Below are 24897 nucleotides of genomic sequence, written 5' to 3' on the forward strand. Positions count from 1 at the left end.
TTGAATTTAAAGTTGTACAGTGTGGTGTTTTATTCAAAATCATAATAGAACTATAATACAATGGACACACTTGTGATGTTTCAGCAATGGAGGTATGGGATTTCCAGTTGTCTCTTGCAATATTCATCTGTGAATATGAAAAAAAATTTTTTTAAGATTTTAAAAGTACAGAAAATAATAATAAAAAAAAACTAATTATACTTACATTGTATGCTGCCATGGCAATGCACCTTGCTCTGATGAAAAGTAGTTGCAAAACTGTTCACGTATCTGCATCACTGAAACACTTGATCTGATTGGGTTAGGCTCCAGTCCAGAAAGTTCGACCTCTGCTATTTCCTCCATGGTGGGGATGGACCCTGGCTCCAATTTTATTACAAAATTATGCAGAACCACACATGCTTTAATCACAGAGTCCACGGATTCCGCCTTTACTTGAATGCTGGTGGTAAGTATGCGCCATTTATTAGTGAGGATACCAAAAGCACATTCCACATACCTGCGTGCACGTGTCAATCTATAATTAAAGACACGCCTTTGGCCATTAAGTCTTCTCCCTGAGTATGGCTTCAACAAGTTTTCCGCCATTTGAAAGGCCTCATCAGCCACTATCACATGAGGCAGGGCAGGTCCATCAATACCCGGTAGTGGTTTGGGTCCTGGAATCTGGAATGTGCCAGCATACAGGGCTTTGCCAAGGTTAGACTCCTTGAACACACGTGAATCATTGTTCTGACCGTAGGCCCCAATGTCAACTGCCAAAAATTTGTAGCTGGCATCACAGATTGCCATTAGTATGATGGAAAAATATTTTTTATAATTGTAAAATAAAGAGCCACTAGCAGAGGGCTTCCTGATTCTGACATGTTTTCCATCTAGTGCACCAACGCAATTTGGAAAGTTGGCGTGTTTCCAGTATCCCTCTGCTGCTTCATTCCAAATTGCTGTGGTTGGCTCTGGAAGATACTGGCGTTGAAGGTTCCTCCATATCGCCTCACATGTCTGTGGTACCAAAGTAGAGATGGTGGATTTCCCCAATCTGAATTGGTAATGTAGCGAAGAAAAGGACTCTCCACTCGCCAAAAACCTAATAAAAAAATCAAAGTATTGTAAAAAAAAATTATTACAACTGTGAACACATAACGCAATACACATTATCACGTTCACGTCCTGCAACAAACTATTTGTGGTGCTACCTACACCTCATATGATTCTGAAAAGATAGATGTGTCTCTGGGTGAACTTCAACCACCAACCTTTCAGTTTTTGGCTGAATGTGCTACAATTGCACCACAGAGACTATACTATGTTTTCATATATGCCACTGGTGTGTAAATATATATATATATATTTGTATACATACTACATATATATCGATATATTAAAAGACATATCTGGCGATTTTTTTAAAAAATTATAAAGGGAAAGCTTGGCCTTTTGGAACCTTTGGTCACATTTTATGACTCCTAAGAAATATATAGGGTTGCTATGGGCTACTACACTTCAAGAACAATTTTTAAACATATCACACAAACACATTATATACACAATTGAAGTGGAAGATTAAAAATTCTTACCTTAGGGTTACCACAAGACGCTGTTCTGGCGACACTGCGAATCGTAGGTGCGTATCCTGCCGCTGGATGTCATCACAAACAAACTCCAAAAGGACATCAAAACTAGAGGGAGCCATCCGCACATACCGCTGAAATTTGTCAGGGAAAGTATGGAGCTGTAGGTAAAGGGCCTGAAAGGCACCAAGCCGTGGCCTGATGGCATTCACTGGATGCACCCAATACCGACGTGAAAAAATCCTTGTTCTACGTTGCCTCCCACGCTCACGCTCTTGCCGCTCAAGGAACTGCATGCGTAGTATTGGCGATACAATCATTTTCACAATAAAGCTGAAAAAACACAATCAATAGCCACAAATACTGCTCTCCTGACTCATTCCTAGCTAAAAAAACACGAGCAGATGTGAAACCACTCCTACTTCCTGCCAAATTGCAATAAAACAAGAAAATCTTTATTTAGAAAATCACACTAATTCCAAAAACGTATGCGTTTTTTTTCACCAAAAACGGATGGAACCGTACACACTTTATGAAACCTTATACGTTTTATAAACGCATACGTTACAGTTTTGAGCATACGTTTACGTACTGTTACATCAGTTTCTGCCGCATAAGTTTTTTCACATAAATCGTATGCGGCGGACGGATGGGAAAAACGTAGTGTGAACCCAGCCTTAGACTAAATCAACATAAAACACAAGCTCTCCCCAAGGCTCTGGACCTTGTGTTTTTCCCTACAAGGGTGGTTGGTTTTACCCCACAAGGGTGATCAGTTTTTCCCCCCCTCCTTGCTTTCATGTGTTCAGTTGATATATAAATGTTCCTCATGAAGTGGATTTTTATCCAAGAAAAACTGAGTGCGTGGAGGAGCTACTTATAAAGATGTCCTGCTGAATTCAACAATGAACAGAATTGTGTACGATCTGTTTTAAATGTCAAACCCAATTATCTGGGGGAAAGTTAATGTACGATTGGTGTATGATTTAAAAATATTTGTCTTTTAAATAATGTTAATTATGTAATAAAAAAAACTCTGGTTTTAAACTGTATTTGTAGTACTGCCTTTAAAATTCTGCCATGGAGTGCATTCTCCATGTCGTTTTTTGGGTTTATTATAACTGGGATGCAGCAACTTTAAGAGCCCTTTCACACGGGGCGGATCGGTAATATTCCGCCTCCGTGTGTGCGTAAGCTCAGCGGGGATCGCTCCGTAAATCCCAGCTGAGCCGTCGGATGACAGGGCGGTCTCCGCACACTGTGCAGGGACTGCCCTGTCTTTTCTCCGCTCTCCCCTATAGGGGATTGGATGAACACGGACCGTGTGTCCGTGTTCATCTGATCCGATCCGCAGACGGAAAAAAAAAAATAGGGTTTTCTTCCATCTGCAAAATCGGATATTTGCGGAGGTGGATGATTATGGGTGTCAGCAGATGCTTATCCGCTGACACCCGCAATCACATAGGGACCAATGTATGTCCCTTTTTCATCCGCAAACGGATGGATGAAAAAGCGGACATACGGTCCGCACGTCTGAAAGGGGCCTTAGGTCTATTAATATACTAGCTATCAAAATAAGTTATACTTATACATGGAGGTACTAAGAACCATCTTGGAAATCCATTAATCTGGGAATGTTCTATTGAAGTCACGTTGGGGGACGAAGCGTTTAGTGACCTCATATTATCATATATCCCAGGAGAAAGTACATCTGGTAGAGAGTGTCCATGTCACTTTAAGCACTTTCTGCTCGCCATATAGTAAAATGATGACAGGCTGGATGCGCTCTCATTTTGGGACAACGTCATATGACAGTGCCCAAAGATGGCCACTACCGATGCGCCCGCATCGTGTTCCTAGGACACAAAGTGACCCCAATCTCGACCCCAAGCTCTTTAAGCCTATGACGCAGCTCTTTAACCATGTGAGCAGCTGTGTCCAATCACAACCGGTGACATGTAAACAAGGAAGTGCTGTTTATCGGCTATCCTCGCCTCACACTGACAGAGGTTGTGGTGAGTGGAGCCGATCAGCGGCATCTCCTCACAGGGGAGACATATACAGGTAATAAGAGCACTGATCATCAATGCCCTGATTACAGTACAGCCCCAACAGTGCCCATTAGTGACATCAGTGCCCATCAGCGCTGCCTATTAATGCCACCTATCAGTGCATATCAGTGAAGAAGAAGAAAAAAAATTCAACATTTTTGAACCTTTTTCTTTTGCAAAAAAAAAATAAAAACCCAGCAGTGATTAAATACCACCAAAATAAATCTCTATTTGTGTTATAAATATGTCTTTTGGGTGCAGTGCTGTGTGATTACGCAGTTGTCATTCAAACTGCAAGGGTGCCGAAAGCTGAAAATTGGCCTACAGAGGAAGGGGGTGAAAGTGCCCAGTAGGCAAGTGGTTAAGTGCCATTGGCACTGAGTGGTGGATTACACATAAGAAGAGATTGAAGAGAAATTTAACACTACTATGGATCAATTTCAATGTATTATTTATTTTGTACAATATTGTTCACTATAATGCACAGTATAAGGTTTCAAAAATTGGGAAGCGAGGCATTAGCTGGATAGAACATCAAATGATTTTAGGGAGAAGAAAGGTAATCCCTAATGACGCACATCCATGTAGTCCTATGGTGGTGATGAAAGCGACAACCTCAGCCTGGACTCCAATCAGGTCATGCCCCCAAAATGTTTCGCTCCACTCGCCCTCCCCCAGAGCTTACCCATGATGTGCAGAATCAGGCATTACCTCTTCTCATTCCCTTGAGCTATAGCTAGGAGCCAGGACAGGCCCCCTTCCTTGCCAGTACTTCCAGCAGCGAATGCAGAGGAATGAATCTACATGCATACCCCACCTCTGCTGAGCCTGAGAGGCACAAAGTAATACCAAGTGTCAGATGATTTTTAACCTGCACTAGCAATGCCAGCACAGCTACCTACAAGCAGCAAAAAAAGACTGCATGGCTGCAATGCACAGTAACAACTAAATACAGGTAGAAATCAGATCATTAGAGAGGCAATATTGGAAATTTTAAATGTAGGATACACACTAAAGATATTTAATAAAACTAATAGCCTCCAAAAGTACTTAAAACATTTATTTATTTTTTTAAACATTTGATTTTAGAATGAATGAACCGGCCAAAAACTGACATGCATCGTTAGAAATTTGTTTGTTCATGAAAAATATTTCATTCTGCTCCTTGCGATTTTCCCATTACTCCAAGGATTAGAAAAATCTCTTAAAACAAAAAAATTCAACCCAAAACTCTACTAGTGTATGGCCAGCTTCAGGCACAATCAAATAATAATAATAATGATAATAAGAAGAAGAAAAACAAGCTTCACAGAGTCACACATACAACACATCACATTATTGCAAATGCACATAGATCTGAGCCAATCAATTCAATAATTACTCTGCTCTTGAAAAGGCATTAGATTTGTTTTTGCTTTCATCTTCTCCTATTATGAGTATAATGGGTTATAAATCAAGTATCAATCTTTGATAGATGTGGGGGAATAAGGAAAGGGGAAAAAAACTCATGAAGGGTTGCAGATTACTGGAAACATAAAAAGAAGCTAAAAAGAGAATGCTAAAGAGATGTCCAACAGGGTTATTTGATTATAAGCCCAGTGTTACAAAGGGCAGTTTGAAATGTTCAGAGCCTCAAATAGGAATAATTTACATTTATATAGCATTTTACATGTGTCTGAATTCTTTACAGTACTTTAAAAAACACAGAGCAATACTAAGAAGTATTCTTGGATTTCATGAGATCAGTTGCCGGGTGCACCTGCGTGCAGCCAATTATAAATCCTGCTTTTTATTTCTGTGGCCAGCAAAACAGGAAAATATATACTAGTGCCCCCAATATTTATATACCAATCTGTATTTCAGTATCTACTATTTTTATTATCTTTAGACATTACCTTCCCTTCCATACAAAATTATATATACACATATATATATATATATATATATATATATATATATATATATATATATATATATATATATATATATATATATACATATATATATATATATATACACACATATATATATACACATATATATATATATATATATATATATACACACACACACACACACACACACACATATATATATATATATATATATATAATAGCCCCACCCCAAAAAAATGTATTTCAAAAGATTTGAGTGACAAGTTTCCTGATCCACCAGCTGCTTGCTGGGCACTTTCTCCAGCAATGAGAACTCCCTGCAGGAGTCTGCCGCTATTGCTATATATTGTTCCTCTCCAGTTTAAATGAGGTAACCTCTCCTACACCTCCCTTTAACCACTTGCCGCCCGCCAATGACAAATTGACGTCGGCAAAGTGGTTGTAGAATCCTGACTGGACGTCATATGACGTCCTCAGGATTCTGAGCCGCTGCGCGCCCCCGGGGGCGCGCATCGCGGCGATCGTTGTTGCGGGGTGTCAGTCTGACACCCCGCAACACCGATCTCGGTAAAGAGTCTCTCACGGAGACTCTTTACCACGTGATCAGCCGTGTCGAATCACGGCTGATCACGATGTAAACAGGAAGAGCCGTTGATGGCTCTTCCTCACTCGCGTCTGACAGACGCGAGTAGAGGAGAGCCGATCGGCGGCTCTCCTGACAGGGGGGGTTCGCGCTGATTGTTTATCAGCGCAGCCCCCCCTCGGATCGCCACATGGACCACCAGGGGAGCCCACCCTGGACCACCAGGGAAGGGCAGAAAACAAAAAAAAAGGTTGCAAAAAAAAGCATTTAAAAAAAAAAAAGATGCCAATCAGTGCCCACAAATGGGCACTGACTGGCAACATAGGTAAATCAGTGTCACCCCAGTGTCCATCAGTGCCACCCCACATTGTCCATCAGTGCCACCCTACAGTGTCCATCAGTGCCACCCCACAGTGCCCATCCATGCCCAGTGCCCACCTATCAGTGCCCATCTGTGCCACCCATAAGTAGCCATCAGTGCCACCCATAAGTGCCGCCCATGAGTGCCCAGTGCCGCCCATGAGTGCCCATCAGTGCCGCCTATGTGTGCCCATCAGTGCCGCCTATGTGTGCCCATCAGTGCCGCCTATGTGTGCCCATCAGTGCCGCCTATGTGTGCCCATCAGTGCCGCCTATGTGTGCCCATCAGTGCCGCCTATGTGTGCCCATCAGTGCCGCATACAAGCGCCGCCAATCAGTGCCACCTCATCTGTGCCTGTCAGTACTACCTCATCGATGTCCATCAGTGCCATCTCATCGGTGCCCATCAGTGCCGCTATATCAGTGCCCGTAATTGAAAGAGAAAACTTACTTATTTACAAAAAAATGAACAGAAAAAAATAAAAACGTATTTTTCTTTCAAAATTTTCAGTCTTTTTCTAGTTGTTGAGCAAAAAAAAAAAAAAAATCGCAGAGGTGATCAAATACCACCAAAAGAAAGCTATATTTGTGGGAAAAAAAGGACGCCAATTTTGTTTGGGTACAGTGTAGCATGACCGCGCAATTGCCATTCAAAGTGCGACAGTGCTGAAAGCTGAAAATTGGCTTGGGCGGGAAGGTGTATACGTGCCCAGTATGGAAGTGGTTAAACTATCCACCCATACTGTGCTGAGAAATGGGGTATGGGAGAATTTATGGGAATTCAACAGTGGAATCCGATTATCTCATTCTCCCTGAATCCAAATCAGATGATGGGGAAGGGGGCAGGGAGGAACAAATGGCAGAACAAACACTTTCCCCTTCTAAAGAACCATATAAAAATGGTCAGACTAGTCAAAATCCCCCCCCCCAAAAAAAAGTATACGATTAAGAATTTAACCTTTAACCTACAAGCATTTTCATAGGGGATCCAAAGTGTTTCATGCTGAAAATATACTAAGAAGAGCAGATGGTTTACCACTTTCTAAACCAATTTTACATAGTTCTTTTATACACATTTTTACTCACAGTAATAGTAAAATATAAAAATAGTAAAACCAAGATTTACTTACCGGTAAATATACTTTTTGCAAATTACAGTCCTTTTCCAATAACTCGTACACATGCTTTGTTATAATCTGCAATGGAAAATCATATATATAGCTTAATGCTCCGTTCCACACTTGGCTATTACATACAGTAGCTGTCAACAAATTCCATTCAGTTTATCATTCTTCTGCTTTAACTAATAGTCAGCCTTTGAGGAAACTGATATTATAATGGTGATCGGTAAGCAAGGACAGTATATAGCAGACAAAACAAAGTAAAATGTACTTTTCATTTTACATACTCAGCCATGGGTTACATTATTGATGAGCATTTACAGTATAAATGTATTCAATAAGTGAGAATATAAAAACTATGATTAAACGTTGACAGTCAACCATTACCTTGGCTTTCTACGGATTTTAGCATGTGTTTTTCCAAGCACAGGCTACCAAACACTGCCCTGACATGAGTCTTCTGAGGGCACCTAAAGGGTCACCGCGTTTGGGAGAAAGAAAATGCTAAGCAATTGTGCAAATGCAGCTTTCTTTCTGGTGCATTCAGCCTGCATTTGACTTTAATCTTGTTTCCTATAATAAAAGTAATTTATGATAAATATAACAGAAATTATAGATTATCGCTATAAATCCCTTTGATAAAGCAGAGCTCCGCCGTTAAAAAAAAAAAAATATATTAAAAGCCAGCAGCTCCAAATACTGCAGCTGCTGACTTTTAATAAATGGACACTTGCCTGTTCTGGAGTCCAGCGACGTCGGCAGCAGAAGGCGAGCAATCCCTCATCTCTCGGCTGCCCCCACCGCCATCATCATTCACTGCCCGGTTCCCTACTGCGCATGCGCGAGTCGCGCTGCGCCATCCTCACTGTTCCCCACTGTGTTCTGGGAACCGTGTGTTTCCCAGAACACAACGGGGGGGGGGGGACTGACGCACTACCCATAGAGTCTAGTGCATTGAAAAACCCCTTGTTATTTTACAAATTTTGTCATGTTAGAAAGGCACATAATTGTGAAGTGGAAGGAAAATGATAAATGGTTTTCAATTTTTTTACAAACAAATATGTGAAAAGTGTGGCGTGGATTTGTATTTAGCCCCCTCTGACTCAATACTTTGTAGAATCACCTTTCACTGTAATTACAGTTGCAAGTCTTTTTAGGAATGTCTCTACCAGCTTTGCACATCTAGAGAGAGTGACATTTTGCCCATTCTTCTTTGCACAAGGCCAGATTTGTGGAGTGCATGCCTAACAGATGTCCTGTGGACAGATTCTCCCCACCTGAGCTGTGGATCTCTGCAGCTCCTTCAGAGTTACCATGGGCCTCTTGGCTGCTTCTCTGATTAATGCTCTCCTTGCCCGGCCTGTCAGTTTAGGTGGACGGCCATGTCTTAGGTTTACAGTTGTGACTTAGGCCCTGTACACAGGATCAGTCCAAACTGATGAAAACGGACTGAAGTTCAGTTTCACCGATGAAGCGGACTGATGGTCTGATGTGCCTACACACCATCAGTTGAAAAAAACGATCGAGCCCAACGCGGTGACGTAAAACACAACGACGTGCTGAGAAAAATGAAGTTCAATGCTTCCAAGCATGCGTCGACTTGATTCTGAGCATGCCCGGGTTTGGAACCGATGCTTTTGCGTACTAACCATCGGTTTTGACCTATCGGTTACCAGTCCATCAGTTCAATTTTAAAGCAAGTTCTAAATTTTTGGAAAGAAGGATAACAGACTGATGGGGCCCACACACGGTCCGTTTGGACCGATGAAACTGAACTTCAGTCAGTTTGGACTGATAGTGTGTACAGGGCCTTTCTCTTTCAATTTTTGTATGATAGATTGAACAGTGCTCCGTGAGATGTTCAGAGCTTGGAATATTGTTTTTATAACCTAACCCTGCTTTAACCACTTGCTACCCAGGTCAATTCTGACATTTCTCTCCTACATCTAAAAATCATAATTTTTTTGCTAGAAAATTACATGGAGCCCCCAAACATTATATATGTTTTTTTAGCAGAGACCCTGGAAAATACAAAAGGTGGTCGTTGCAACTTTTTATCTTGCACATGTTTTTTTGGGATGAAAAAACAGTAAAGTTAGCCCAGTTATTTTGCATAATGTGAAAAGTTGGGTTACACCAAGTAAATAGATACCCAACATATCATGTTTCAAAATTGCACATGCAAGTGGAATGGCGCCAAACTTTGATACTAGAATTATTGCTCTCACTCTAGCATTCACGGCAATGTGTGGTTTGAACACCGTTTTCATATGTGGGCTGGATTTGCATATGTGTTTGCTTCTGCATGCGAGCACACGGGGACAGGGGCGCTTTTTTATTGTCATTTTACTTTTAAGTTTTTATTTGTTTGTACACTTTAAAAAAATAAACACATTTTGATCACTTTTATTCCTATTGTATGTAAACATCCCTTGCAATAGGAATATTGCATTGCAGGTCCTCTTTACAGTGAGACCTGGGGTCAAGTCCCACCTTACAGATTGCAGCTTTATTCAAAAAGGAAATATCTTAATACACAGCCTGTTCTGAAAGCTAGCTGGGTGGGATTGAATGGATCATAGTTGAAACCCCTCAGATCCCGCCCTCCCAGAGCCCTACTCTCTGATCCGATTCATTTACATATGAATGAAACACCTCCATAATACCCTCCCATAGCCCTTCCTCTGTAGACTTGCAGTAAGCCATTATTATATGACACATTTACACCTGCTTTGCAGACTGAAGAGTGATCTGCATTCAGATCACTCATCAGAGAACATTTAACAAACAGTGAGAGAGAAGGAGTTGCATCACCACCTCATCACCAATTTTAACCCCCCAATTTCTGCAAACATGCACATTGTGCACAATTTCAATGTGGCTCCATTCACATAAAATGGTTGTGCCTGGCAGGCAGTAGTGCTCACCAAGACCCAACAGGATGTATAGTTCCCACCGCAGCCATGAAGTAGAGTATCACAGTTGTGACATGTGTTTATCTAAAGAGTGAGAAGTTGGAGGGGGTGGGGGGGGGGCAGTAAAACCTTAGTTGTGCTGCATTTTTACACCATTTAATCACACCCTAAGACTGCATTGATTTTAGTATGGTAGTGATCCCTTGCATCTACGGCCCCTTCACACTTTGTGTAGAAGGAGTGCGCGTTTCTGCTCACAATAATTTTAGTGCGTTTAGCGACTACACATACACTTTACAACAACCAAAACTCAGTTTAGTCGTACACAAGTACGACTAAACTGAGTTTTGTGTGTGTTGTGTGTGCAAGCACTAAATACACATTACAAATCATGCCTTCACCAAACACAATTTGCAGTTTCTCTGTTAAAAAAAAAAAAAAAAACACATCAGAGCAGAAAAAAAACATGATCACGTGACCAATCTTATATTTGTGTGCCCTTTATAGCTAGAATAGCATGGGGATAACAACAGTTGTTTTGGAGCGGAAAAGCTGGAGTTCTTCAAGGGATTTGGTAACTGGTTGCAGGACACAATAAAAAAAATGAAATGGTTTCACATTTTTATTTTAAATAGCATAATGAACATCTTCCTTCTGCAGTCGCTGAATGCCAGAGTGAGGGAGGGCAGTTGAAGCTGGCTTTCAGTGGTTTCAGGAGGAAAATGTAGAGTATCAGTTCCTCTATATCAGTGGTCTCAAAGTACCGGCCGGCGGGCCATTTGCGGCCCGCGGACCAGTTATAAATGGCCCGCAGGCAGGGTGGAAGTGAGGGGAGCAAAAAAAAAAAAAAAAATGTTTTGAGCTGGCGCCATCTGGTGGTGAGCCGTTGGTATTACAAGTTATTACCACCAGATGTGAGCTGGCGCCATCTGGTGGTGGCCGTTGGTATTGCAAGTTAAACAGCAATTCTAATGTCATTTTACACTATTTTCACTGCCATATTCTTCCCTCTAATTAGAACCCCCAAACATTATATATATTTTTTATCCTAACACCCTAGAGAATAAAATAGCGATCGTTGCAATACTTTCTGTTACGCCGTATTTGCGCAGCGGTCTTACAAGCGCACTTTTTTGGGAAAAAATTACACTTTTTTTAATAAAAAAAATAAGACAACAGTAAAGATAAACCCCGATTTTTTTTAATATTATGAAAGATAATGTTACACCGAGTAAATTCATACCCAACATGTCACGCTTCAAAATTGTGTCCGCTTGTGGAATGCCGACAAACTTTTTTACCCTTTAAAATCTTCATATGCGACGTTTAAAAAAATCTACAGGTTGCATGTTTTAAGTTACAGAGGAGCTAGAATTATTGCTCTCACTCTACCAATCGCGGTAATACCTCACATGTGTGGTTTGAACACCGTTTACATATGCGGGCGCTGCTCACGTATGTGTTCGCTTCTGCGTGCAAGCTCGTTGGGACGGGGTGCGTTTTCTGGCTCCTAACTTTTTTAGCTGGCTCCTAGGTTCCAAGCAAATTTGTCAAACCCTGACTTACACCAGTGCTGGTGGTAATAATGCGCTCGCTGACACCAGTGCTGGTGGTAATAATGCGCTCGCTGACACCAGTGCTGGTGGTAATAATGCGCTCGCTGACACCAGTGCTGGGGGTTAATAATGTGTTCGCTGACACCAGTACTGTTGTTTTTGAAGTTTGAAAGTTTGCATGCGGCCCCCCATGTCATATGAAAACTTGTCTTGTGGCCCTCAGGTAATTTGAGTTTGAGACCCCTGCTCTATATGCTGTCCCTGCCACCCTTCCTGCCCAGGTGTAAAAACGCAATGCGACAGGGTGGCTGCACGGCCTCCTCGAGCATGGGACGGGTTGCCATTGGGACCTCTGGCGCTACACCAGTGGTTGGGGAGGGGTTGTTAAAAAGCACACCTCAACTATGGGGTTTTACAGACCCCCCCCCCCCCCCACCAAACTGCAAATGCAAATGAATGAGCCCTTTACTGTCTTGAGCCCCTATAATGCCGCTTCCTGCAAGTTAGCTGCGATTTGTCATAGATGTCCATTATATCTTGTCGGTGTGGTGCACTTTCTGAAAGTGTACCAAAGCTCCTACATTCAGTTTGAGGTTGAGGGCCCCATGTGTCCTAGGGCCAGGGTTTGAGAACCCCTGCATTACATAAAGGACAAGGGACAATGATGACTAACATAGCCTAAAGTGGAAATTACATTAACGTGTTTTTCACACAGAATTGAAGAAAATTGCTTGCCGTTTATCAACTTTGGCTATCTAGCAACATTTTTTTTTTTTTGCATCATGAGGCTGAACCATAATTTTAAATCATCATATGGTAGAGAATTTCAATTATTTTTCACATTAGTCTAGTGAATTATTTTTTGAGCACATTAGTACTGGCTCATTTATTTGCATTGTAGCAGGTGTTTAGAAAGAATTCCTAATACAGGTTAATTGCATAGTTAATAATTTTGGAATGTGGACAGTTAAATTATTAAATCAGGTTTTCATTCATGTACTAACTAGTGCAAGCCACTAGGATGAAAAATAGAATGTTGGCATTTGGCGAGTGCTAGTTTTACATACTGCATCACATTTTTGGCATAGAACCTTTTTTTAGATGGGTGTTTAATTCAAATGTCAACTACTGTATTTAACAAAGCAATGGAAATTTTTTTGGACTACTAAAAAGCAGGTAACTACTAGCCGACCCTGCCGCCGTCATTCTACGGCGGCAGGTCGGCTCTCCTGGGCGAGAGCCCGTCATATTACGTCGGCTCTTCGAGCAGCCACAAGGGGCGCGTGCGCGCCGCCCGCTCGCCCCCTGTGCGTGTGCCCGGTGGGCTCGATCGCCGCCGGGCACCCGCGATTGCTCGTTACAGAGCGGGGAACGGGAGCTGTGTGTGTAAACACACAGCTCCCGGTCCTGTCAGGGGGGGAAATGCTGATCTTCTGTTCATACAATGTATGAACAGAGGATCAGTGTTTCCCCTAGTGAGGCCACCCCCCCCACAGTAAGAACACACCCAGGGACATACTTAACCCCTTCTCCGCCCCCTAGTGTTAACCCCTTCACTGCCAGTGGCATTTTTATAGTAATCCAATGCATTTTTATAGCACTGATGGCTATAAAAATGCCAATGGTCCCAAAAATGTGTCAAAAGTGTCCGCCATAATGTCGCAGTACCGAAAAAAAAATCGCTGATTGCCGCCATTACTAGTAAAAAAAATATATTAATAAAAATGCCATAAAAATACCCCCTGTTTTGTAAACGGTATAACTTTCACGCAAACCAATCAATAAACGCTTATTGCGATTTTTTTTTTTACGAAAAATATGTAGAAGAATACGTATCGGCCTAAACGGAGGAAAAAAAAATGTTTTTTTATATATTTTTGGGGGATATTTATTACAGCAGTTAAAGCGGCGCAGTCCCGAATCGCAAAAAGGGCTCTGGTCTTTGGGCAGCAATATGGTCCAGGGATTAAGTGGTTAAAGAACCCTGCCATGGGAGAAATATGGAAGCTGCCACTGCTAAAATTGTTCCAAAATTTAAAGCTATAGAGAGTCTTTTTAGTGATCACAATATCATCTATAATATGAAAAATATAAAAGTTACCATACAAAAAGGTAGAATACATACACACACAGTGCCTTGAAAAAAAAAATTATGCCCCTTGAAATTATATAATTGTTATAACCAAAAACGTAAATGAATTTTATTGGTATTTTGTGTAATAGACCAACACAAAGTGGCACATAATTGGAAAGTGGAGGAAAAATGATAAATGGTTCTCAAAATGGTTTAAAAATAAATATGTGAAAAAAGTGTGGCGTACATTAATATTCCGCCCCCCTCAATACTCTGTAGAACCACCTTTTGTTGCAATTACAGCTGCAAGTCTTTTTGTGTATGTCTCTACCAGCTTTGGAGAGTGACATTTTTGCCCATTCTTCTTTGTAAAAAAGCCCCGTCACATTGGATGGAGAGCATCTGTGAACAGTAATTTTCAAGTCTTGCCACAGATTCTCAATAGGATTTAGGTCTGGACATTGACTGGGCCATTCCAACACATGAATATGCTTTGATCTAAACAATTCCATTGTAGTTCTGGCTGTATATTTAGGGTTGTTGTCCTGCTAGAAGGTGAACCTCCACCCCAGTCTCAAATCTTTTGCAGACTAACAGGTTTTCTTTTAAGATTTATATCTGAAAAGAACCTAGCTCAAAATCAACTAAATGAGATAGGAAAAATAGTGGCGCTAGTGAATATATAAACTAAATAACTGTAATATATGAAAAATACAGTAAAAATAAACTCAATAACACCACATGACAAGTGATAAAAAGTCCATAAAGATAACATGACATAAACGATGAGAGATTTTCTTGTTTCTGTAAATCTTTCACCAGACCACCGTGCTGTGACAACTCCCCTCTGAAAAACACTAGCTTCATTAAACAGTAGCGGTGTCTCTTGTCAATGAAGCTAATTGTTAATGTAGCCATTACACTAGCTTCATTGACAAGAGACGCCGCAACTTCATCCCTGACCTGTCTTGTGTGTTCCTTGGCATTCATGGAGTTGTTTGTTCACTATGGTTCTCTAACAAACCTGAGGGATTCACAGAACAACTGTATTTATACTGGGAGATTAAATTATACACAGGTGAACTCCATTTACTAATTGTGTGACTTCTGAAGGTAATAGGCTTCACTAGATTTTAGTTTGGAGTATCGGGAAAAAGTTGGCTGAATACAAATGCACGCCACACTTTTCAGATATTTATTTGTAAAAAAAAAAAAATTGAAAACCATTTATCATTTTCCTTCCACTTCACAATTATGTGCCACTTTGTTTTGGTCTATCACATAAAATCCCAATAAAATACATTTAAGTTTTTGGTTGTAACATGACAAAATGGACATTTTTAAAGGGGTGTGAATACTTTTTCAAGGCACTGTATATACAGTATCTTACAAAAGCGAGTACACCCCTAACATTTTTTTAAATATTTTATTAGAGCTTTTCATGTGACAACACTGAAGAAATTATACTTTGCTACAATGTAAAGTAGTGAGTGTACAGCTTGTATAACAGTGTAAATTTGCTGTCCCCTCAAAATAACTCAACACACAGCAATTAATGTCTAAACCGCTGGCAACAAACCTGAGTACATCCCTAAGTGAAAATGTCCAAATTGGGCCTAATTACCCAATTTACCTCCCCATTGCATGTGTCTCATTGGTGTTACAAGGTCTCAGGTGTGAATGGGGAGCAGGGGTGTTAAATTTGGTATTAACACTCTCTGAGGATCTTAAAAAAAAAAAAAAAAAAAATTGTCGCTCTACATAAAGATGGCATAGGCTATAAGAAGATTGCCAAGACCCTGAATCTGATCTGCAGCGCAGTGGCCAAGACCATACAGCGGTTTAACAGGACATGTTCCACTCAGGACAGGCCTTGCCATCCAGAGGTTGTCTTTGCAAAATAGACGCATAAGTGTTGCCAACATTGCTGCAGAGGTTGAATTGGTGGGGGGGGGGGGGGTCAGCCTCATCAGTGCTCAGACTATACAAAGCACATTGTATTAAATTGGTCTGCATGGCTGTCGTCCAAGAAGGAAGACTCTTCTAAAGATGATGCACAAGAAAGCCCACAGTTTGCTGAAGACAAGCAGACTAAGGGCATGGATTACTGGAACCATGTCCTGTGGTCTGATGAGACCAAGATAAAAGGTATTTGGTTCAGATGGTGTCAAGCGTGTGTGGCGGCAACCAGGTAAGGAGTACAACAACAAATGTGTCTTGCCTACAGTCAAGCATGGTGGTTGGAGTGTCATGATCTAAAGATGCATGCGTGCTGCCGGCACTGGGGAGCTACAGTTCATTGAGGGAACCATGAATGCCAACATGCACTGTGACATACTGAAGCAGACCATGATCCCCTGCCTTCGGAGACTGGGCCACAGGGCAGTATTCCAACATAACTACCCCAAACACACCTCCAAGATGACCACTTCCTTGCTAAAGAAGAGCTGAGGTTAAAGGTGATGGACTAGCCAAGCATGTCTCCAGACCTAAACCCTATTGAGCATCTGTAGCAAATCCTTAAAATGGAAAGTGGAGGAGCGCAAGGTCTCTAACATCCACCAGCTCCGTGATGTCGCCTTTTCTGTAGAAAAGAAAAAGAAGAAAACAAATGCAGCCACCACATATAAGGACTGCAAATTGTCTAATCTTTTCTGGTTTGCTACATTCGTTTTACAGCCTTCTCCCTTGTCCCAAACAATGGTTTCCCATTAACAATAAATTAAAGAAAAAGGACCCTGCTTATAGTGATGACCACTAACTGCCTCTTAACTCGTTGTTGGCCCATGTTTATCATTCCTTGCACAACCGCCATCTTGTGCCACTCCATAATAGCAAGCACCAATTTAAATTTTCTAGTAGTAGATTTGGGCAGCATTAAAATAGGTTTGTTTAATTACACAAGGTAATTGTATTTAATTTTTGTGCCCATTACTTTTTGCATGAAAATTTGTGAGTTTTTTGTTAAGATTGTTTACAGACAGACAATATGTACTGCATGTCATATACCATATGAGGTCATCAAATCTCAATAAAATAAAAGTACATATATTCATTGCATGCAAAGTTGTGTTTATGTGGATATTTCTGGGGAGGGGGTCTATATCCTTTATCAGATTCTTAAAGGGGTCAGTGACTCAAAAAAGGTTAGGAACTACAAAAATAGAGGGACAAAGGCAAACAAATTACTTTCTCGTCTTTGAAAAACTTAGAGGTGGAGTTATGTTTGCGGCCATTGTAGCCATATTAGTGCACTTGCGACAGAGACAATTGAGTACCGTCCTTGATACTTTATTTGCACCAACAAGTACTGCTGGGACCTTAAGCTTTTGGGGTATGTTCCCTTCTTTAAGGTCCCAGCAGTACTCTGGATAGTGCTGGGACCTTGAAGAAGGGGACATACCCTGAAGGCTTGTCCTGAAAAATTGTATGCTAGTGCAAATAAAAAAAGTATCACAGACAGTACTCAATTAGTCCAGGTTGATTTACTAAAGGCAAATATACTGTAACCTGCAAGTGCACAGCAAGTGCAGTTACTCTAGATCTGAGGGCAATCTCTGCTGATTTCCATCATCCAGTCATGTGCAAACAAAAATGTGTTTTTTTTATTTTATTTTCCATGAATTCCTTAACCACTTCCATACAGGGCACGTATACACCTTCCCGCCCAGACCAATTTTTAGCTTTCAGTGCTGTTGCACTTTGAATGACAATTGCGCGGTCATGCTACACTGTACCCAAAACGAAATTTTTATCATTTTGTACCCACAAATAGAGCTTTCTTTTGGTGGTATTTGATCACCTCTGGGATATTTATTTTCTGCAAAAAAAAAAAAAAAATGACCGAAAATTTAGAAAAAAAATAAAGTATTTTTTTGTTTCTGTTATAAAACATTGTAAGTACGTTTTCTCCTTTATTGATGGGCACTGATGGTACTGCACTGATGGGCACCGATGAGGTGGCACTGATGTGGTGGAATTGATGGGCACTAATATGCGGCACTGATGGGCGGCACGGATAGGCGGCATGGATGGGCTTGGATAGGCGGCACGGACGGGCATGGATAGGTGGCACTGACGGGCACGGATAGGCGGCACGGACGGGCACGGATAGGCGGCACGGACGGGCACGGATAGGCGGCACGGATGGGCACGGATAGGCGGCACGGACGGGCACGGATAGGCGGCACGGACGGGCACGGATAGGCGGCACGGACGGGCACGGATAGGCGGCACGGACGGGCACGGATAGGCGGCATGGATGGGCACTGATGGGCACTATTGTATGTGTTGTACTAATGGATGCCAATCAGTGCCAAACAATGCCTGCCAATCAGTGATGCCCATTGTAAGCACTGATTGGCATCCATTGCGGCACTGATTGGCATCCATTTTGTGTGTCCTCCTCATCCCTGGTGGTCTAGGGTGGCATCCTTTTTTTTTGTTTTTTTGTTACACTGGTAGTCTATATGGCCATCTCTGGTGGTCCAGTGGGCATTCCTGGTGGTCCAGTGGGCATCCTCGGGGGGCTGTGCTGATGATCGATCAGCACAAACCCCCCCTGTCACAGGAGCAGCCGATCGGCTCTCCTCTACTCGCGTCTGACAGATGCGAGTGAGGAAAAGCTGATTACCGGCTTTTCCTATTTACATCGTGATCAGCCGTGATTGGACACGGCTGATCACGTGGTAAAGAGTCTCCGTGAGAGACTCTTTACCTTGATCGGTGTTGCGGGGTGTCAGTCTGACACCCTGCAACAACGATCGCCGCGATGCGCGCCCCCCGGGGCGCGCAGCGGCTCAGAATCCTGAGGACGTCATATGATGTCCAGTCAGGATTCTACAACCACTTTGCCGACGTCAATATGTCATTGGCGGGCGGCAAGTGGTTAAATGAGTATTTTTTGCAAAGTGAAGCTTTACCTCATTTACTAAGCTCTGGAGGCAAGCACACTTGCAGTGCACAGTATATTTGCCTTTAATAAATCAATCCCATAGCGTTAACGGAAGCTTGTGTCATAGGTATTAACCTGAAATGTTTGTTTGTAAAACCATTTTTTTATAAAAAATAAAAAAGCTTGTCAGTTTTCTCCATAAAATCTAAAGCAACCTTTATGCGTCATCGACATGAAGCTGCAAATGCAACAAAAACATATATTTTTGATCTGAATAGTTGAAACAGATCAATTTGTTTGCTAGCCTAAAAAGTGTGCTGTAGGCCCCATAATCATAACAGTCTTTCCTTTAAAGCTTTACAAAATATTTACAGCAGTTTAGGAAAGATCGCTTTTTCCCCCTTTACCACCCCTAGTACCGAGATCATCATTTTCGCTGCAATCATTTTTGCATACCTTTTATGACAGTAATGCTTAAAGCACAAACAGTTAAGCCAACTTTAATATTTATATATATATATATATATATATATATATATATATATATATATATATATATATATATATATATATATATATATATATATATATATATATATATATATATATATATATATATATATATACACATATACATATACATACATATACATACACACACACACACAATGTAGTATGTTATACTATCTCCTTTAGATCAACAATTCCAGTTGCTTCAAAGAATTCTAAACATGAAGCATAGAGGCAGAGAGAGAGAGTCCAGGGAATGGAATGGAAAAACTATGAGAGCAGGTGGGGGAAGGTTTTGTTAACAAAGCATAAAAAAAATAAAAAATAAAATAACTGTCTATAGGGCACATATTAAAAGCCTCACAATTCAACAAAAAAGATGAATCATATTTGATTGGTGAGATTTCAGTGAACTGATACAGAAGTACATGAAGATCTAGCCTCCAGAAAACAGTCAGGGCAATAGGTCTCAATTCCATTCAGATGTAATAGCTGGAGAACATGTGTTTGTGTTGTAAAACTCAGATAATAAAAGTTTTCTTACAAAATGATTCATTGTAGTAACTGCAAAAACAGATCTGATACAATTAAACTTATACAAATGCTCAACCCTGGTGGATGTTATATTTTATATACAAGGCGTGACAATCTTTTCCGGGAATGCCCTCACCGTAGCAATATACTGGTGAATCAAATAGCTGATTTGTTCTTGAGCGTGTTCTGACATGTTCCAACTTGCACTACCCTGGGTCACAGACCAGTTTACCCATTCTTTACCTAGTAGAAGAAATCATATGTGTGTGCGTTGCTCTGTTGGCGGAAAACGAGTAACAGGATCCTGGAGTAACATCACATTTTTCTTGAAGAGTGGAAAACGTGCAAGTGAAACTTTAGCTCCGTTCCAACAGGCTTATGGTGAACATTTCATAAAGAAATCAAGTGTTTTTGAATGGCATCAGTGGTTTAACCACTTCAGCCCCGGAAGGATTTACTCCCTTCATTACCAGAGCACTTTTTGCGAATCGGCACTGTGTCGATTTAACTGACAATTGCGCGGCCGTGTGACGTGGCACCCAAACAAAATTGATGTCCTTTTTTTCCCCCACAAATAGAGCTTTATTTTGGTGGTATTTGATCACCTCTGCGGTTTTTATTTTTTGCGCTATAAACAAAAATAGAGCGACAATTTTGAAAAAAAATTCTATACTTTTTACTTTTTGCTATAATAAATATCCCCAAAAAAATCTATAAAAAAAACAAATTGTTTTACTCAGTTTAGGCCGATACGTATTCTTCCACATATTTTTGGTAAAAAAAAAAAATCACAATAAGCATATATTGATTGGTTTGAACAAAAGTTATAGCGTCTACAAAATAGGGGATTATTTTTTACTAGTCCATTACTAGTTACTAGTCCATTACTAGGCGATCTGCGATTTTTATTGTGACCGTGACATTGCAACTGACATATTGGACACTTTTCACACATTTTTGGGACATTCACATTTATACAGCGATTAGTGTTATAAAACTGCACTGATTACTGCATAAATGTGACTGGCAGGGAAGGGGTTAACACTAGGGGGTGCTGAAGGGGTTAATATGTTCCCTAATGTGTGATTCTAACTGCAGGGGGAGGGGACTCACAAGGGGAGGAGACCAATGTGTGTTCCTCTGTACGGGGAACACACATTGGTCCCCCCACCTGACAGGACCGTGGATCTGTGTATTTACACACACAGATCCAGTGTCCTGCCGGGATTGCGGGCAATCGCAGGTGCCCGGCATACATCGCGGCCGCCGGGCACGTGCACCGGGTCACACGCAATGCCGCCGGCGGCACGCGCGCACCCCCTAGATGCCCGGGAAGCCCAGGGCGTCATATGACGTCCACCCAGGATGGGAGATCCCATCTGTGGATGTCATATGACAATGGGCAGTAGGGAAGTGGTTAAAGAGGGAAGGGAATGTGTCCACAATGACGCAAGAAGAAGGCGGCCAAAAACAAAAAGTACAGATGCAAAATGTGGACAGAGTGCGAACCCTTGTACGCTCAGATCGAAGATTCTGTGTGTGAATTATGGCAGAAGAATTGAATATGAACAGGGAAACAGTGTGACTGATTTTAAAAGAGGATTTGGGAATGAGAAAGATTTCCGCAAATATGGTGCCTCAAATCTTCACAGAAGATCAGAAAGAATGTAGTCTTCAAAATTTCACCCGGTCTTTTGAAAGATACCGAGGTGTTTGATAGGGTTCATGCAGAATCTGCTTCAATTGTGCATAGTAACCAATCAGCTTCTAGGTTTTATTGTCAAAGCATAAAGTGAATGTGACGGTATTATAATGATATCCCCGTCAACGTTCCCTTCTTCCCATAACGAAAATCACCCCAATATTCCACGAGGAGGAATATTCCTGGAGTCGCCCAGAAAGCCACACATGAGACAAGCTTACTGCTGGAACAACACAGACTTTAATGGTTTTCTTCTCAGCTTTTTATACAGTCCAAGACATTGAAGCAAGAATGAAATCTCCACCCCCCCCTAATCACACACTAAGGCTAATTACTAAAACATTCTAGACAGGTCGGCACCGACTGATAATCATCATGTCTAATCACTGCACATTCCTTAAACAGCATAACAACAAACCACCTTCACACCCTTGAGTTTCTTAGGCAGACGCTTCGTCTGCATCCAGTTTGACACCTAGTAAAACCTCTGAGCATCACTAGGTTGTAGACAGCGTTGTCACACAATTAAAGGCCTTTCAAAAGCTAGCCTTATTTAACATATGAACAGTCTTTACAGAGAGAGATTAATCACACATGAAAACACCTGTAACCCACAGCATTAAATTAGCAGGGAGAATTAAACTGGAGCATATATAGGCAATTGCATCACAATGGCCCCCCTTTTTCTCCCTGCTCCGGCAAACCCGGTTGGACCTTTCCTGGTCCAGTAGGGTTGACGGGTTCAGAGCTTTCAGTCCGAGGTTAACTCCGTTTGGTGTGACTGACCTCCCTTGGCAACTGCTTCCGACTTAGGTATGTCACCGGGTCGTCAGATCACACGCCGGTCAGTCCCCCAAGTCTTTGTGCGATCTGCAGAGTCACCAGAAGTCAGTGTGAAGACGGCGAATGGGTCTGTACGCCGCCGTCTAGGTGTCCCGCTATGGGAGGGGGCAGGTTATGGCTCTGAAGTGACAATCACAGGAGATTCATAAAAAAAAAAAAGAAAAAGTTATATTTGTTGAAAGGCTGTAGCACTGGTGCTCAGAGTCGGGGGGGGGGGATCAGTGCCCCATAGGGTCAGCCACCCCCTGCTCCTCTCTGCAGCCGCCGGTTCTCCTCTCTGAGCTTCTCCAGCTCCATCTCAGTTTATGGAGCCTGGGGGGGTCAGTCTGCTGTGACCTCAGGTGGTTGTTCTCCTCCTCCATGCGGCTTATGCACTCCTCCAGCTCCATGTACTCACGGATCAGCTCCTGCTTGCTCATGTCCTGCAGGCTCTCCACGTGGTCCTTCATCATCAGGAACTGGGTGGTGGTGTAAGGGGCCACCGGTGGGCCCTTGGCGAACATTTCGGCCCGCATCTAGGACGTCCGCTGCGACTCCCTCTCCTCCAGTCGCTTCTCCTCCTCCCAGGTCAGCTTGTTATACGGCTTCCAGGACCTCTTCTTCTTGGAGGGTGGCCGGCGGTGCCTCTTTCTGCCCAGCTCCCTCCAGGGCCCCTCCGGCTCAGGGCTGGCGCCCATGACCAGCTGACAATGGTGTTCCCTGTTGTCCGTAATAACAGATTGTACCATGAGGGCTTTGTAAGGGGTGCCCAATGGTTCTTCCCGACCCAGCTCCTGGGGATCCCAAGCCGAGTCTACACAATGGGCTGCTGCTGGTGGGCGGTACCCAGGTTGAGACCAATTTGACCTGGTGTTGTCATTCATGGGGCAATTCTGCTTGAAGTGACCCAGCTGTTTGCACCGGAAGCAGCGTTGTTCGTTGTCCTCCTGGCGTGGATAGCGAGGGCTAGATGTCACCGGTCTGTTAGGAGGTTGGTATCTAGCGGTTGGTGGGTGTGAGGGCACCGTTGGTCGTGGAGGTTGTTCCTGTGGTGTGACCTGGTTCGTCTTGCGAGTATCCGCATATTCATCCGCCAACTTAGCAGCCTCTGGTAGAGTCATGGGCCTGCGATCTCTCACCCAGTCTTTGACGTCCGTCTGGATGTGATTGTAAAATTGCTCCAGGAGCATTAGTTGCAAAATGTCCTCTGCGGTGGTGGCCTGGCTGCTGTTAACCCAGTTAGAGGCCGACAGGGATAACTGGCATGCCCATTCTGCGTAAGAGTCTTTCGTGGTTTTGCGTGAGTCCCTGAACTTCTGTCGGTGGGACTCTGGGGTTACTGCATAACGAGCCAGGAGCACTTCTTTAACCCGGGCGTAGCTATGGATATCCTGATCTGGCATGGTCCGGAAAGCATCAGAAGCTTTGCCTGACAGTTTGCCTGACAATATTGCAACCCACTCTCTTCTAGCTATTCGGTGCAGGTTACATTGTCGCTCAAAATCTGCCAGGTAGTTATCAATCTCACAGTCCTTTTCATCAAAAGCTTTAAAAGCGCTAAACGGAATCTTCCTTGCGTCTGCTGTGCTGTACTCACTGTTTGGAGAATGTGCGGCTGCTTGTTGGACTGCTGCCAGTTTTAACTGTAGTTCTGCGTCTTATTTCTTTAGCCTCCTGTAGCTCCATCACTCTCAGCACCACATCCGCCGTTGGGTTCGGACCGAAACATGCTAGCTTCTCTCTCATTAGCTTGTTGGCTGGCGATTCCTCTTCCTGAATCACTGGTGTCTCCATCTCTTGTACTGCTGGCGTTGCTGCAATCCCGTCCTCCTGGTCTATCTCCATTAATTCTGCTATGATGACCCGCTTGGTTTTGTTGCTAGCAATCCTTCCACGAACTTCCAGTAGTTCTTCCAGTGTCTGCTTGGAATCCGGGTGTAAAGGAGAGTAGAAGGGAAAATCCCGCTGCTGCCACCAGTTGTGACGGTATTACAATGATATCCCCGTCAACGTTCCCTTCTTCCCATAACGAAAATCACCCCAATATTCCACGAGGAGGAATATTCCTGGAGTCGCCCAGAAAGCCACACATGAGACAAGCTTACTGCTGGAACAACACAGACTTTAATGGTTTTCTTCTCAGCTTTTTATACAGTCCAAGACATTGAAGCAACAATGAAATCTCCACCCCCCCTAATCACACACTAAGGCTAATTACTAAAACATTCTAGACAGGTCGGCACCGACTGATAATCATCATGTCTAATCACTGCACATTCCTTAAACAGCATAACAACAAACCACCTTCA

The 24897-nt window shown here is 42.4% G+C and overlaps 2 protein-coding genes across 2 annotated transcripts in view; both read right to left on the reverse strand.

Moving 5' to 3' along the window:
• The window catches only part of FAM172A (family with sequence similarity 172 member A), a 751084-nt gene that overhangs the window by 655907 nt on the left and 70280 nt on the right, over positions 1 to 24897 (reverse strand). The window contains exon 5 of the mRNA XM_040342191.1: positions 7591 to 7656. Within this exon, the coding sequence (XP_040198125.1) occupies positions 7591 to 7656 (66 nt within the window). The remainder of the gene's footprint in view (positions 1 to 7590; positions 7657 to 24897) is intronic.
• On the reverse strand, positions 6 to 1083 carry LOC120931081 (protein ALP1-like). The gene is made up of 2 exons (XM_040342218.1): positions 206 to 1083; positions 6 to 127 (listed from the first exon to the last, which is right to left on the reverse strand). Exons 1-2 carry the CDS (start codon positions 790 to 792, stop codon positions 124 to 126), a joined length of 591 nt encoding a protein of 196 aa, XP_040198152.1. The 5' UTR covers positions 793 to 1083; the 3' UTR covers positions 6 to 123.

This window comes from Rana temporaria, chromosome 1 (genome assembly GCF_905171775.1).
Source record: "Rana temporaria chromosome 1, aRanTem1.1, whole genome shotgun sequence".
Taxonomy (NCBI): Eukaryota; Metazoa; Chordata; class Amphibia; order Anura; family Ranidae; genus Rana; species Rana temporaria.